This window comes from Thermobia domestica, chromosome 2 (assembly GCF_964235325.1).
Source record: "Thermobia domestica chromosome 2, izTheDome1.hap1.1, whole genome shotgun sequence".
NCBI classification, from domain to species: domain Eukaryota; kingdom Metazoa; phylum Arthropoda; class Insecta; order Zygentoma; family Lepismatidae; genus Thermobia; species Thermobia domestica.
The window spans coordinates 71332062-71348815 of record NC_137455.1 but is presented as its reverse complement, the minus strand read 5'-3'; the positions used below and the strand labels follow the sequence as shown (position 1 = coordinate 71348815).

The 16754-nt window shown below is 35.9% G+C and overlaps 1 protein-coding gene across 2 annotated transcripts in view; it reads right to left on the bottom strand.

The window, feature by feature from the left end:
• Nucleotides 1-16754, bottom strand: part of Wwox (WW domain-containing oxidoreductase) — a 75106-nt gene that overhangs the window by 52848 nt on the left and 5504 nt on the right. For both annotated transcript variants that reach the window (XM_081741790.1, XM_081741787.1), the window contains exon 2: nucleotides 5342-5406. In XM_081741790.1, the coding sequence (XP_081597916.1) occupies nucleotides 5342-5406 (65 nt within the window). The remainder of the gene's footprint in view (nucleotides 1-5341; nucleotides 5407-16754) is intronic.

Sequence of the window (16754 nt, the reverse complement as noted above, 5' to 3'; positions counted from 1 at the left end):
ATTTGAAATCGAAAAAAAATGTCAGATCAACGAGCGGTAAGGAGGAAGGAGTGTGAAGTATGCAAGTTTCACAAAGGGGAGCTCTAGGTAAACAAGGTTAGGAATCAGTGATATAAAATGTTCCTGGTGAAATCATGAACGGCATTTAGGTTGTGTGCAGATCATGAGAGTGACTTCTGTATGTGAACATGCCCTGAAATTCATCGACGCAGAAATCAGTCCAAAATATTGTCAGAACTGTCCGCTAGAGCCATTGAAATCATTAACAGCACTGAGTTCGCCTTCACAGTCTGTGGCCATTAATTTATGAGTCACTTTTACTTTAATGGAATGAGACTGAGCTCCTTACGAACTGCTTATTGGCAGCTGCAATGCCGACGCTTTTCTGTGGGTCAATTTTTGCACAGACTTGTTAGGACTACGTTACATAGCAGTTGATTTGTCTTGAGGTCTTTCTTTATAGATTAATGAAAGGCCACTCTTTTCATAGTCCTTTAATGATCCACTCTTCGTAAATTTCTCGATTAGAACCCATATACTATGTCGACTACGAACCAATGTACTTCGATATCACCAGAAAAGTGGTTTTCATTGACTGTGTATACTCACCATGCTCATGAAAGACGTACTAAACGAAAAATGTCCGCTGTTCTACAGTTAACCTATTTCTCAGCGCATACGAAAAGACACGATCTCAACAAACATACAAACTAGCTAAATAACTCTATGGCCTACGGAACCCGAAGGCTCAATGCAGCGTTCACAGAAGCTCTCCATTGACTTCTATCCTTAGCCAACTGGATCCAGTCTCTACTTTCTATTCATATTTCTGCGAGATCCATCTTAATATTGTCCTCCCGTCTGCGCCCAGGTCGTTTTCCAATTGGACTTTGAACGAGTTCCTACTTTCTTCCATTCTGCTCACCTGAGTCTCCTAGATTTGATGACCCTAGCAATATTTGGTATACGGTATAAAGTATGTAGTTCCTCGTTATGAAGTTTCTGCCATTCCCCATTCCCGCTCCTCTTGGGTCCGAATATTCATCTCAGGATCTTGTTCTCAAATACTTTCAGTCTACGCTCTTCCCTCAGAGTAAGCGAAAATATTTCGCAACCATACAGAACAACAGGCATAATTATCGTTTTATATATTTTAAGTTTCAAATTCCTCGACAGAATTCATGACGACAAAAGATTTTGAACTAGTAATAACACAAATTTTCTGATTTTAGTTGACATTTAATTTCTTCATGGATATAGCTTTGGTCTGTCAATATTGATCCTAGATATTTAAACGTATCCCCATTATCGAAAGTATTATTTAATATTTTAACGCATCCATAATTTGCAGTATTACGATCCTGACGAACTTCCATGTATTTAGTTTTCTCTGGATTTACTTCTAACCCCATGTCCCTGCAAGTGTTTAATAAGACCTCCGCATTTCTTTCTATTGTTCTCCTATCATCCCCTATTAAATTTACATAATCAGCGAGATTATATGAGACGCGGACCTACTGATGAACGTGGAATCCGAACCACATGAGCTCCCGCCGGGAATAGAACCCGGGTCTCCCGCGCCAAAGGCGCGTATGCTAACTGCTTAGCCACGGATGAGCTCACATTTCCTTTCGAGTATTTGTCGAATGGAAAACATCTGGTCGATAGTTGATCGATTTCGTCTAAATCCGCACTAATAATCTAAATCCGATAATTATTACAATCTGCTTTGTCGCCTTTCTTGTGAATTGGAACAATGATTGATTACTTCCATTCTGTGGCAATTCCTCCTGATTCAGAGAGTTAGTGTATCTTGTTCCTCAATTCTTTTACTACAGTAGGGGTCGCGGTGGCTCAGTGGTAGAGAGTTCACCTCTGGTGCCTGGGGTTCTTGGTTCGATCCAAGCTCGCGCAAAGTGAACTTGGAAGTGGACAAACACGGTGTATGTGGGTTTTCTCCAGGTTCTACTGTTTCCTCCTACTTTCTTGATTCCACCATTTCATTCATTTCTCATCATCACCGTCTCCTTTAGCCTAGCCGGCATAACTGTGGGACGTAAAATTTAAAGATTTCATTTCATTTTTCTTTCCCTACAGCTAAAATAACTAAGCCGGAATTTCGTCTACACCCGAAGACTTATGTTCTTTAATTTTTTTTTATAGCGATTTCTACTTCTATTCAATTAGGCTGTGGAATATAAGGTTCTGCTGTGTGAATTTCCCTTTTTTCACGAAGATTAGTTTTTAGCTGTGTGTTAAGCAAATTGTCAAAGAAATCTTTCCATGTATTTAAGATGGTATCTATATCAGTGAGAACTGTTCCGTCGGCTTTCTTTAATATATATAAACGCGAGGTTGATATAGCATGAATATACAATGAACAACACAAAACTAGGCACACCTCGTCTCAAGGTAATCAATCTAACTGGCTCGCGTAGCAAACTGTACACAACGCACCGTTATCAACCTTGTAGAAAAAATAATTCTCTGCTCAGGCAACAAAATCGTTCAACATATGAAGGGTAAGGGGAAAAAACAAGGAATGTCACAAAACTGCATTTTCGAGAAAACGGCGTTTTAATATTGAAAACCGCGTACAAAGAATAGGGTTATAAAATCTTTTGCCACTTTTTACATGAACACTTCTACATCTATCCATGCATGGCATAGACAGTCAAATAGTGCCAAGAGTCACCAACAATTAGGACAAAGCACCCGAAAAAGCACATACATGGACATTCCTTGTTTTTTCCCCGTACCCTTCATATAAAACTGTTTATATAGGTGTATAGTAGGTATACTTTTCAAACGGACTGTAATATAAAATCATTAACTCTTCTTTACTGTAAGGAGTTGCTGCTGGCCATTTGAGCCTGGTGGACCACCTGTCAGGAAGGTTTTCTTGGGGTTATCCCTATCCTGTCTCCATTTTCATTACTCAATTAGTTAACACATTTACTTATTTGCAATGTGTTAGAATTCATTCTAATGTGTTCCTTTCATATTCGTACCGATTCCATTCATTACCTTATTTGCTTTACCTTCATCTCCTTGGTCCTGTATCCTTGAAAATAACGAGAGAGTAAGCCGTTGATAAAACTGGGAACATATTTATTTCAACAGAACTGTGTTTTGTCTTATCTTCTTGAAATTGCATCCTCTGTTAATGGAAAGAAAGCCTCTTATTTTGTCTTGGTTCTTTAAAAAATAAAAATAAACAAAAGTAACTTTCTAGGGCAGTGGTTTCCAACCGGTGTTTCGCGAAATTTTGGAATCTGAAAATCATGAACCATTTAGTAATAAGTCAAAATCGACTTTGAGTTAGATTGTACCAGTCAACGCCTTCAGTGGCAGCAACAATATTCAATACTACATACTGTAACTGTTATTGTTTTACATTATTATAATGTATATTATTACTAGCAGAATGCCCGTGCTTCGCATGGGGAGGATACGTTTAATTTTGAACACAAAGGGCACCAAAACTGTCACCAATCAACTTGAAGCTCCCCGAAACTATGAATTCGACACCAAGATTGGTCATTTTAAATTATTTTTACATGTCACCGTCCCTTAGAGTACTAACTGGGACTAAATTTGGATTTAAACGGCATTGGAAGTGTCATTACTTGTCTCATCCACCCGAAACCTATGGACTCGACACTAATATCGGTCATTTTCCATCATTTATATATATATCTTCTCCTCCCCCAATTTACAGGGCTGAATTTGGTTTAAACCGGTTCGGAAGTGTCACTTTTCATCTCAGTCCTGAAAACTGTGGATTCAGCACTAATATCAATCATTTTTGATCAGTTCTAAATATCTCTCACTTCCCTGAGTTACACCGTCAAAGTGAAATGATAAAAATCATCCCAGGCTCGAACCTGATCTACGTTGAAAATTTGATAGAGATCGATCGGGTGGTTCAAGTCACAAACACAGTCACTTTCATTTTTATATATATTAATAATAATAATAAAAAAAAAAATCAAACAATTGTGTCGTGATTTCATGGGTGTTCAGTACAGTGTGTCGCAACCCAAAAAGAAAGAAAAAAAAAGTTGGAAGCTTATGTTCTAGGGAAAAGGATAGGTTCAATAATCGCTTGGGTTATTATTATTATTATTCCTGGGCAATGATTTTAACAAAGGAGCTGCGATCTTCTCAGGTCCATATTACGGAAAAAAATCATTAAGTAGGTTAGAAACTGCAACACAAAACATGAAATAGCAGTGAGTATTTTCAAATTATCTAAACAGGTAGAAACACCATCTTCTTACTGAGGCTTTGAATATCAGTTTCGGGCACTGAGGGCCAAAGTTCTTCCTGCCAAGAAAGACTGTAAGGAAATGTTGCCCTTGCATGGGAAGAAGTGTCTGTTGCGGTAAGAAGCACATAAATGGATCGCGAAATTCACTGTAAGACATGTGAACTGTAGGCGGAACAACAACCCGGGCGCACAAAAGAGACTGAAACAGATGTAACATTGCAGAGGTGGAGGAGGGTTAGTGAGACCAGACGTGTATCGATTGACTGCATTGCATCTGAAGTTGAGTATTCACACGTGTTAGCCTACAGCATGGTGTGCAAGCATTTGATGTCCGAAAAGTGTGCACAGTGGGTATCCCAGACATTTGACTGAAGAACACAAAATCATTCAAATGAATCTGTCATTGGAACATCTCTCCAAGGAACAGAAGATATGCTTAAAGGACAGACTCAGATCATGAAACATGGGTGCATCATAACGGCCTAAAACGAGGGAAGGAAACACCCTCTTCACGGAAAGCGAAAAAATTCAAGGTTATGTGCTCGGCTGGGAAAGTTATTTACTGTGTTCTCGGACTGGCAGAGCGATCTGTTTGTTTATTTGTAAAGGCAAGGAGTGTCTGTGACTCTTGCATCATACCGTGATGTTTAGATAAATAAACTGTTTAACACTGCTGAACGGAGGGAAATTGTTCCACCAAGAAAATGCCAAGTCGTAAGCGGCTCAAGCAACCCAGGAGCGTCTTGTGGAATTCGGGTTGTAATTTCTTCAACGGCCACCGTACAGTTCAGACTTAGCGTCAATTGCTTTTCGCCTTTTTGGTTCCTGAAAGCCCACCTTAGCGACAAATGTTTCGCGAATGGTGCAGAAGTGAAATGAGAGCTTCGTGTTTCACAATCATACAGTATAGACATAACTATCGTTTCATATATTTTAAGCTTTAAATTCTTCGACAGAATCCGTGTAGACAAAGTGTTTGGAGTGTATAATAAGATGGATTATTAAAAGTTATTCTAAGACTAACAACAAAGTAATAATAATAATAATAAACCAAACAGTGAAACTAACCGCCTGAAACCACCTTCTTCTTTCCTGTTCGAGGATGAGTCCATTGGGTTGTTTTCGTTGAGTGGCTAAAAATAAACAAAAGAAAATACTAATTAATTTCAGAATTAAGTTCAATAGCCATACAATTAAATTTATTATTAACCTTCTTCTATTTTTAAGGAAACAAAATCCAACTGGTCAGAAACTTCAAGTTTCCTTTATCAACGATGAGGCTTAAAATATTCAGCATAAAGATCTTCACATGCTGAAAACTTCCACTTCAGTGATATCTTCAATTAAATAAATAAATAAATAAAAGTTTTTAACCTTGTTACGTCTTCAGATAGCTGTTTTTTTTTTTTTGGGGGGGGGGGAGGAGGGTTATCATATACAGCGGACTCTTTTTAATTCAAACTTGGATAATTCGAATTATTGGATATTTCGAACTAAAGTCTATTCCCCTTGAAAACTGTATTAAAAACAATGGTAAAAAATCGTGGATTAATCGAACTTTTGAATCTCCTGTTTGGATAATTCGAAGTATTTACAATGGAAAATGTCAGTGTTCGACAGATTACAAACAGAACAATGCAATTCCAACTGGTTTTTGTTTATCCGTTATCTTATCCAGAAGCGACCGTGGGAAAGAGAAAGCATTATTTGTTGATACCACCTCCGCTGGATCCCCTCTCGCTCTAGAGAATCTAGTAGAAGGTGGTTGGTATGCATCTCTCCTCCTTCTCAATAACCTGGAAGTATCTGTCCCTTCAATAGAAGTGTGAATGACCTTGAACCCTGTCCTCCACTAGCAAATGACTTGTGCGAGACATTTGTGCAATTCCAATTAACTGAACTAAAAGCAGTGACAAAAATGTAAACAGATTCGTTTATGATCTATTGGCGTGCATTATGCACAATGCCGGATCGCGGAGAGTATTCTAATTCCTTACGAAAATGTGGTTGTTTAATAGGTAAGGTGCTTTTAAAGGTAGGGTGCACTGCATGTTAGTTTTCCATATACAGTACAGTTATTTTGTTTCCTTAATTTTACTTTAAAATGAGAGTTTTTGGTTAATTCGAATTTTGGATAATTCGATTTTTTTCCCTGTCCCCTTGGACTTCGAATTAAAGAGACTCCACTGTATATATATACACATTTTTTATGAAGTAAGCTTAGTGTAAGTGCACTGAACTAAAAGATTATACCTATTACAATGTACTCTTTTGCAGGAAAATGGAAGTATTTTTGTCTTAGTTCTTCACTTATTCTTTGGTATCCCACCTAAAGCAGTACGGAATCCAAACCAGTACAACGTTGCCACATCCTGTATCGATACACATCTATGATTATTAATTTTAGTAGAGCTAGAATTCCTCGAAACTTCCACAGAAAATTCGGTAGTATAAACAAAGAATTTTGAGATAATGGTACCCACTTCCTCTCCTCCCAGAGACATCCTTCTTATCCTCTCGAAATTCCGTCAGGTGTTCTTTTAATCTCGTATTGATATTCCTTCTAGTTATATCTATATAGGTATCTAAGTAGGAACAAGATGTTTCATATATTCCGTTTAAAGAATTTTTGTCTACAAAATTGGTTTTATATTGACTTAGACCTTTCCAAATTTATTGGTAGTTTTAAGCTGTCTTTTAAATTATGTTTAAAGCTATTTTCCAGAAACTATACGATTCGTTTGGGAAGAACGGAAAATAAACTCATTTGTCTTTTTGTTTGTATCATTTTTACTATTCTTTCTCTTTTCCCATCTTATCACGATATTTAAGATCTGTTTTTACCAACCTACTATAGTGTGTCTATTATAATCATTAACCAGTCCCACTTTAATAATGAGCTCAATTTCTTCATTTAGAACCGCCGGCAAGATAATCAATCTATATGCTCTAATAAATATGTTTATTCGGATGTTCGCCTTAACCATCCATGAATGTCTAGATTTCTTACGTATCTAGGACGTATTGGTAGTAGGTTTTCCATAGATTTTAGATTGAAATTTATTAATCTATGAAAAAATTAAATCCAAAAAATCAATAATGTTATTTTCATCTCTTTCTTACAACGGTACGTTGTATATTTTTGTACATTGTTATCATTTGTAAATTTTGGGCGTAAAGTATTTTTATATATGTACTAAACTAAGTTATTTGAAGAAGAAAAGGAAGTTAGTCAGATATAATATCGATATAAAGAAGATACTTATATGTTGTCATAGGTTTTTAAATAATGAGATTGTGAATAAGAGGTTGTCAGGACAACCAGATATAAATAAATAAAATAATTGCAACGTAGCTTCGCTTTCTTTAATGGCTCAATAACATAATTTTTGAAAGAACCGTTTTATATGGTGCCGAAACCCGGGAAGGAAGGAAAAGTTAAACCGTGAAACACCGGGAACAGGAAAAGGAGTAGTTGTTTCGTTCGTTTTGAAATAAAGTAGAAGCGAACAACATTGAGCCAATTATTAATTGTACCATTTTGAGAAGTGGCCGAATTGAAAATGAAAAATGAAATCTTTAGTTTTACGTCCCACGGTTATGCCGGTTAGGCTAAAGGAGACGGTGATAATGAGAAATGAGTGAAATGGTGGAATGAAGAAAGTGGGAGGAAACGGGAGAACCCCGAGAAAACCCACGAGCACGGTGTTTGTCCACCACAAAGTCCACATGGCGCGAGCTGGGATCGAACCAGGGACCCCAAGCACCGGAGGTGAACGCTCTACCACTGAGCCACCGCGCCCCCGAAGTGGCCGAACTATCTATAGAAACGTTATGAATGCTCCAGATAGTGGCACTGAAGTAACAAATTCTTCAGACAACATGATGGACTTATTAAGACAAATATCGCAACAAATCAAGGATCAAGCTCAACATTTTGATGCGAAGCTTGAACAAATGCAACAACGCAATGATGAAAAACTAGAGCAATTGCAGCAACGCAATGATGAAAAGCTAGAGCAACTGCAGCAACGCAATGATGGTAAGTGGGATCGAATACAGGAACAATTAAATCAGATGAACCAACAAATTGCTACCAAATTCGGACTTTATGATGAAGAAAGGGATAGTACAGAAATTCACCGACTCTCAAGGTTCTGTAGATCTTGTAGGAATTGAAGTTACAGTTCATGAACATATAAAGCTGAGTGTAATGGATCAAAACAACGAGAATGCAGAGAACGATGGTTGTTCCCAAGAGAATCGGCATGACCCCAGAATTTGTCTTCCATCCCGTGGTAGTGCACAGACCAACAATAACTTACAGTGCTTTGATTCTGTTCCTGTTTTGCAAATCCTTGAAGCGAATGGAAGCAAAGAACTTACCTCCGATAATATTGCGAGGCTAAAATGGGTTGATAGAAAAGGAAGCAAATCAGATGAAAATTATCCGCCTGGCAGCGAGGAGGTTATTTCCAAGAAGCAGGACAGTGACACAGCAGATGACCAAAGGAAGATTCCATCGAACCGAAACCGTGGTAGGACAAAGTGCCGTGAATATTGTGGCAGAAATAGGTACAGCCTTATTAGAAGACATAACATTTCGTCACCAGTCAAAAGGATGAGAACTGAATCGAATTTTACCGGTAAGATAACCAAACCTAACCCTACCAGCAACAGTAATAGTAATCGTGTAACCAAACCTAATCCTAGCAACAACGGTAATAGTAATTGTACTATATTTAAGAAGCTTGTAATCACTAGATCTAGTTTTATTCGAATTGAATTTCATAGAAATTTCTCAGATGGCAAAAATTCTTAAAATAGGAAACAAAGAACTGTAGATGTAAATAACGCGACAGACTGTATTCCGGTTTATGACTTTCAATGCAACCTAAAGAAATGCATTCGTCATGTAACTTAAGCTAATGTAGGGGCGTCCGAAAGGATATATCAAATTGATTCTTAATATGGCCACATATGTCTTAATGTTATGTTTTTTTTTTTTTTTTTAATTTTTAATATTTGTATTTCATACCGTTCATGCGTTTTCCTATGATGCCAAAATGCAATATCAATCACATTATTCATGTTATGATGTTAATAAGACGTTAATTATTATGTTATGTTCTGACCATTATCATATTTCAATTTTAATCTATATTTTGTTTAACTATATCTTATATCCGATCATTCTACGTGCAATGAACAACTATATGAATATCATTTACATCTTTTTCAAAACCTTCTTCATGATGCCTAAGTAAATAATTATTAACTTGTAACAAGCAGTTAATGGACCCGAAAAAGGACTTAAAATCAAACAACTTGCAAATCAAATTTCGAATGTGCCTTATCGTCGTTGAAATGTATAAATAAATGAAGATGATGATAAAGTTTAAAATAAATATGATAATAAATATTATAATAATATTGTTATAGAATTAAATATGATATATATGTATAATTATATGAATTGTAATTTTCAAGTATACGAGGTGCATTCGAAAACTCAAATGATTAATATGTAAAAGTAAACGATCCAGAGTTCTTTTTCTTTTTATTCATTTACTTAATAAAAAGAAAAGTCCGTCGGGCGCCATAATATACAACCGTACGTTGTATATTTTTGTACATTGTTATCACTTGTAAATTTTGGGCGTAAAGTATTTTTATATATGTACTAAACTAAGTTATTTGAAGAAGAAAAGGAAGTTAGTGAGATATAATATCGATATAAAGAAGATACTTATATGTTGTCATAGGTTTTTAAATAATGAGATTGTGAATAAGAGGTTGTCAGGACAACCAGATATAAATAAATGAAATAATTGTAACGTAGCTTCGCTTTATTTAATGGCTCAATAACATAATTTTTGAAAGAACCGTTTTATTCTAACATAAACTTAATTTTAGAATTTATAATTTCTAGTTGCTTACCCAAGTATTGTAATTGCTCTTCTGTTTTGTTAACGATCAGCGTGTCATTAAAACGAAAATATTTAATGTACTTAAAAATTGAATAACAGAATTTTGGTTATGCATTTACTGAATTTGTGGTATAAAAATAATAATAATAATAATAATTTATTATATTACAAATTTCTTGGTTACACTGTTTTTTTTTTTTTTTTTTTTTTTTGTGTCCAAGTTTCGAGTAATTCTGACTAATACTAAAATTTATAATTAGGAAAATCATTAACATTCGTGTTGACGAACTGAAAAGTTTTCGTTTATGGGCAGAGTAACTTTTTGTGTGCCTTTATGTATTGTTTTAAAACATAACAAACGAGCGAATAAATTATTTAGAAAAATGGTGATGAAACAGCAAGAGCATAGTTTAAAATATTAAGGGACTATGTATTAAAAAAAATATGCCTCGCCTCTCCTGCGAAGAAGCTGAAAAGAGAAAGCTACGAAAGAAAGTACTAAGTAGGGGAAAACCAAAGAGACAAGAGGTGGAGTCCATAACAATTGGTCACAGCAGGGGAAGGTGGAGGCTGGAAAAGTAAAAAAGCGCACCTACATTAAGCTTAATTAACAAAAAAAGGGAATGTATACACAGGTTAGCCTCCCAAAATATGTGAGATATCTTACGACGTTACTGGGTTAAAAACACGATATTTTGTATATAAATCGAAGCTATGAATTTAAGTAGAAGCTTTTAGATGTGCAGATCTTTCTGCTGAATATGTTTTAAGACTCTAAGGGTAGTTGATAATGGAAACTCGATAAGGTTTCCGAAATATATTAATTTTATTAGTAATATATACAGGATGTTAATGAACTATACCGACAAAATGTAAGAGGTGATTCCTCACATCAAAATAAGAGCAAAAGTCCCTATGGACCTATTGCAAAAAGTGCATAGTGTCAGAGCTACGGCTATCCAAAATCGCGAAAAAGCTAAGTTTCAATAGGCCCTATTTCAAATTCCAGAAACTGTGGATTATGGTTCTCATCAGCGTAAAGAAAGCCATGCAAACAAATCTAAAAGTGCATATTTTATCAATTGTCAATAGGTGTAGAGTGTGTTACCTACAGGGTGTAATTCTCATATACGTTTTCAATAGAGTTTTCAGGTATACCCTGATTTCAAGACGGGTCCAAAGTAGGCAGGAAGTATCCTTGACAACAATGGACATCCAATGCTTTGGAGGGAAGGCGGAAGTGTTAGAAACAGGCAGCTGCATGTTTCTTTGTGTTCGGAATAACGTGTGATGATATATATTTCTTCACGGAATATTTCACGTTTTCTTCACTTATAAGCGGGAAAGAAACCATCGCACCATGCGTTTTCCCGAGTACGAGAAACCGTGCTGCTGACAATCCACAGTCTCTCGAAGTGGAGGGGGCGCGGTGGCTCAGTGGTAGAGCGTTCACCTCCGGTGCTTAGGGTCCTTTGTTCGATCCCACTTCGCGCCGTGTGGACATTGTGATGGACAAACACCGTTCTCGTGGGTTTTCTCGGAGTTCTCCTGTTTCCTCCCACTTTCTTCATTCCACCATTTCATTCATCTCTCATCATCTCCGTCTCCTTTAGCCTAACCGGCATAACCATGGGGCCGGTTTCAGTTTTCTCTCGAATTGGAAATAGGGCCTGTCGAAATTTGGCATTTTCGCGAATTTGGACAGCCCTAGCTCTGAAACTATGCACTTTTCGCCATAGGTCCATATGAACTTTTTCTCTTATTTTGATGTGAGGAATCACCCCTAAAAGTTTGTCGGTATAGTTCATTAAAACCCTGTATATATATTCTATTCACTCTACTATCTATACAGTTACCTAATGAAGTTAAACTTATTACCAAATACTCAATAAAAGAAATCCCCTAACACAGTTTGATAACATATATTATTAATTAACATGTATAAAGCATAATACAGTTTAGATGGTGATTTATTACCACACAGTTTCGACTTACTTGTGTATAATTGAAACTTACATTGTTGTTTAACCCTTTTGAAATCAGTGATCCACAATATAGCCCCAGAAAGGTGTTATTCAGCTGGTTTTTACACGTATTCAATTACATTATTAGTGCAAGTTACGCAGTCCTTCTCTCACTAAGGTCATGGAGTGCAAGTTATGCGATCCTTTTCTCTCTAAGGTTAAGAGTTATCAAATACATATGAAAACATATCCTTTCTCTTCCCCTTTTTCACCCCTCCCAGACAGCAATATTTTAGTTCGAAAATCTTCTTTAGGTTCATAGCTACTAACCGTTCATCAATGAAACTTGTCAAAAATAGAGTCTAGATCACATTTTTTGGGGGGAAGGGGGAGGGCTAAATTTGGTAAAGGCACCTGATTCTGGAGCCCCACTAGTGGCTACTAGATTGCAAAACATATTTTTCCAGAAAATGTTTTGAACTTTCCCGGTGCTTCCCGAATTTATGGTCGTGAGGCACGTGTGTAGTATCATTCTAAACACAATGACGTACGAACCATGAATCGAAAGGTAATGAGAGCACGGGCAGATTAGAGATTATTATCTGTTTACTTTTTCACCAATTCCGCACTGCATTCTTGATTTAATATTTTCCTTCTGTTTAATCTTCATACTTATTCTCCGCAATTTCAATAATCTGGAAAAACGTCTCGAGGCAAGGGCATACGTTATTATTTAAAATACCTTCACTTTCAAAGAGATTAATAGATCTTCATTTTCTTAAAAACTTCCGAAAAATATCTGAATTTTGCATCTGACAGCAGTATTACTCCAAAGCCTGATTCATTCCAAAAGTAATGATGTACACTCATGTCGAAAATTATTGTCGCATGTCTATAAATATGTTGTTGCAGGAATATAATTGGATAACGAATTCGCCGGTATTTCCTATAATGTTAGTATGTGTATAATCAACAAAGACATGTATGTGGCAAAATTCATGTCAAAAGAGCAGTAAATAAGAACAATAAAACGAAAATAACTTTCTTGTCCATTTAGCAAAATTTTGTTTACTGATTCTAATTTTCGTATTTATAATTCTTTTCCTATGAAATTTACCACAAATATTCATTTCCCGACTATACACATAGTATCAATATTAAAAGTACCCTACAAAATCATTATTATATTATTTTCTTACAAGAAGACAGTTATAGATATGCGACAATCATTTGGGACATGAGTGTACCTTAGGTAGCCTCGAATCTAGAGGTAATTAGGATAGGAATACCAACTGCCTAAGCGAAATCTAAAATTTCCTGTGATTTTAAAAGGATGGAGCATACATACATACATTGAATGCACTAGAAAGACACACATCCATAAAATCTCGAAACGGCTTATGGAAGAGAAGTAAATATATTTACTACTACTACTAAGCAAGCAAGGGTAAGTATTAAGAGAGAATGGTTCATTTAGTGCTCTCTTCCATTACTATCTTCTTTTCTGTTCCTCTCCCGCACTTTGACAACACGCTGCTCAAGGCTTGAAAGATAAGCATCTCTTGTGCCTCCAATGTGTTTGTATTTTAAACAACTACTTAAGTACCTTTATTTTGTAATATAATAAAAATTTATATTTACCTTTTAAGCACGTTTGATTATCCTATTATCCAATATTTCAATCTCTGATAGTCCTGAAGTCTTCGTCTAGACTGACTGTTTCTCAGAAGAAAACTCGAACTGCTTCTTGCGATTTTTCTCAGACAGAAGAACCGCAAGATTTCTAGGAATTTGTAGAATTTAAGACCTGCCTTAATGAATAAAATGACAAGCACGAAAACACTATTATTTGGTCTTGAAAAAGTGACAATAATGTTTTCGTACGTATTTAATATTTAACTCATCGAATCAGTTCTTAAATTCTATAAATTCCATAAAAGTTACGACTCTTCACTTTAAGAACATTCAGGCACGTGAACACAAGCAGCAGTAAAGCAGTATGTGTTTTCTTCTGAGAAATCATTAGCCCAGAGATACCATTAGAGGTTAAAATATTGAATACTAAAATAATCAAACGCATTATATATATATATTCTACTATTATATTACGAATGTGTACAATCAAAATGAAAAGTTTAAACTTTATTTTGATTTTCAAATGTTCACATTGGTATTCCATTCCTTTAACCACATTGTTGCCCTATCATTCACTAAAAAGTACAAAGGTCAGTTTGTCTCATAGTCTATGGTTCTGCGAGTCCCAAATACCCACTAATATGCCGCGGTACCGCAAATACGTGATTACAAATACATATGAAGTCAAAATGACATTACTTCTTTACTGATCCTCGAAAATTAAAAATAGTATCTAGGTATCATAGATATTCATTCAATCTTTTATACGTTTCGAACAATGAAGACAGGAGGTTCCTACGGCTACAAGATGAGAGGCTTCTACCGACTTCGAAATTTACGTATCTTAGATTGTACCTAAATCAGGATGGTGGATTACATACAGAAATCCAACACAAAATACAATTTAGCTGGATTAACTGTAGGATGAGTGGGGTGCTGTGTGACACGAAAGTCAGTTGCCAGTTAAAAGGCCCTGTGTATATATAAAACGGTAATAAGTAACATATATAAAAAATAATAAATATAAAATTGATTCTCAACGGTGTCATGGGTAAAGTGTAATAGTATACCACAATAATGGAACGGGTAGTATAGTGGAATTATAGTCATAGTGAATTGCCTGTCACATGGAGACCATTACCCAAATGATCCATGACATTTCATTCAGATGTGACAGATAGTAGAATAGAAGAGATTGAATAAAAATAAGAAAAATGCATAATGTAATTAATTAATATTCAGAATAAAAGAAACAATTACACATAGCTGTAAGTCAAATGCACAAATATATTACGGTACTAAAGAAAGAAGTATACAATAACTACAAAAGCATGTAAATTGCTAATAGATAATTTTGACTTGTTATACTATATCATTCATTAGTTATAATTTCTTTTTGAGTTTATATTTAATGTCCTGACGACAGCTACTCAGACTTCATGACGAAGCTCTGAACGGAACGAAGTGAGTCCGAAATGGTGGAAGCCGAATGAATGATCGATTCCGAAAGAATGATTCTTGGTTTATAAAATCTATCTTTTTATACTCGTAAATGTCCTTGTTTGTCACAACTAGTTGGCACTATATTTTTGAATCTTAAAATGTTCAAATTATAGCTTTCTGATACATATTATTGTTATGTATACAAATATAAAGGTTATTTTCGTTTTTCTGTTCAGTTTTGGAAAATCCGCGTATTTGTCCACCAGAACATCAGATATTTTGTTTTTAAATTTTCTTGCCAACAATAGATCAGATCACAGATGCACATATCGAGGTCAGCTAGGTGTTATGTTATAGCTTGTTGTGGGAAAGTTTATTTTTCAGTTCACACAACCTTGGCCTCATGTTATTCTTATTTTTGAATGCTTTGACTATTCTCTCACCTTCCGCGTACGAAATATTCACAATGAAAAATATTATTTTAATTGGCCATTCTGTTTCATGTTAATAAAAAACTTTATGCACTAAGTGATAATTCACATATTATATTATATAAGGATAGTCTTTATATACAGTAGTGAAACCTGAGCCCAGGAAAACACGATGGAAGTAGTGGAGACGAAGATGTTAAGATGGTGTGACGAGAAAGGGTAAAGTAAGGAACGATTTTATAAGAAGTACTGTTAAGGTGGGGTCCTTGATTAAATAGTTTTGAGAACGGAGGCAGAGATGGCTTGGACATGTAGAATGAAGAAATGACAACAATTTGAGAAAGATAACTGGAAAGCTAGAAGTACAGGTAAAAGAAATGGTGAAGATTTAAGCGGATATGGACGAACAAAACTCAACATGAGCTGTGGAACAGAGGATGGAGAATAAGGGACACTCAGAAAACTGAAATGAAATCTTTAAGTTTTAAGTTCCACGTTATGCCGGCTAGGCTAAAGGAGACGGTGATGATGAGAAATAAATCAAATGGTAGAATGAAGAAAGTGGGAGGAACGGGAGAACACCGAGGAAATTCACGCACACGGTGTTTGTCCACCACAAAGCTCACTTGGCGCGAGCTCGGATCGAACCAAGGACCCCATGCACCAGAGCTGAACGCTTTACCACTAAGCTACCGCGAACCAGGGGACACTCAGGATAGAGGAGAGTGGAGGTAAGTATTTAAAGACGCGTACACTGATCCCATACAGGCATGGAAAAAGGCAGAGAGAAAGTAAGAAGTTTATTGCCTCCAACACTAGTAAACATGGTTTACAGAATTTCGAAATTGTAATATTCCATGGGAGCATGACGAACAGTGGTAGAGCGCTCTCCTTTGGTACGAGGGGTCGTTCGTTTATCGCATATCATGTCTGTGGTGGACAATATTGTATTCACGGGTTTTCTCGGGAATTTTTCATAATTTCATTCCGTCAATTCTCTCAATCATTCACCTTAATTATTCATCTGTCTCCTTTAGGCTAAAGAAAATAATAGTAACACATAGATTTAACTTTTTTC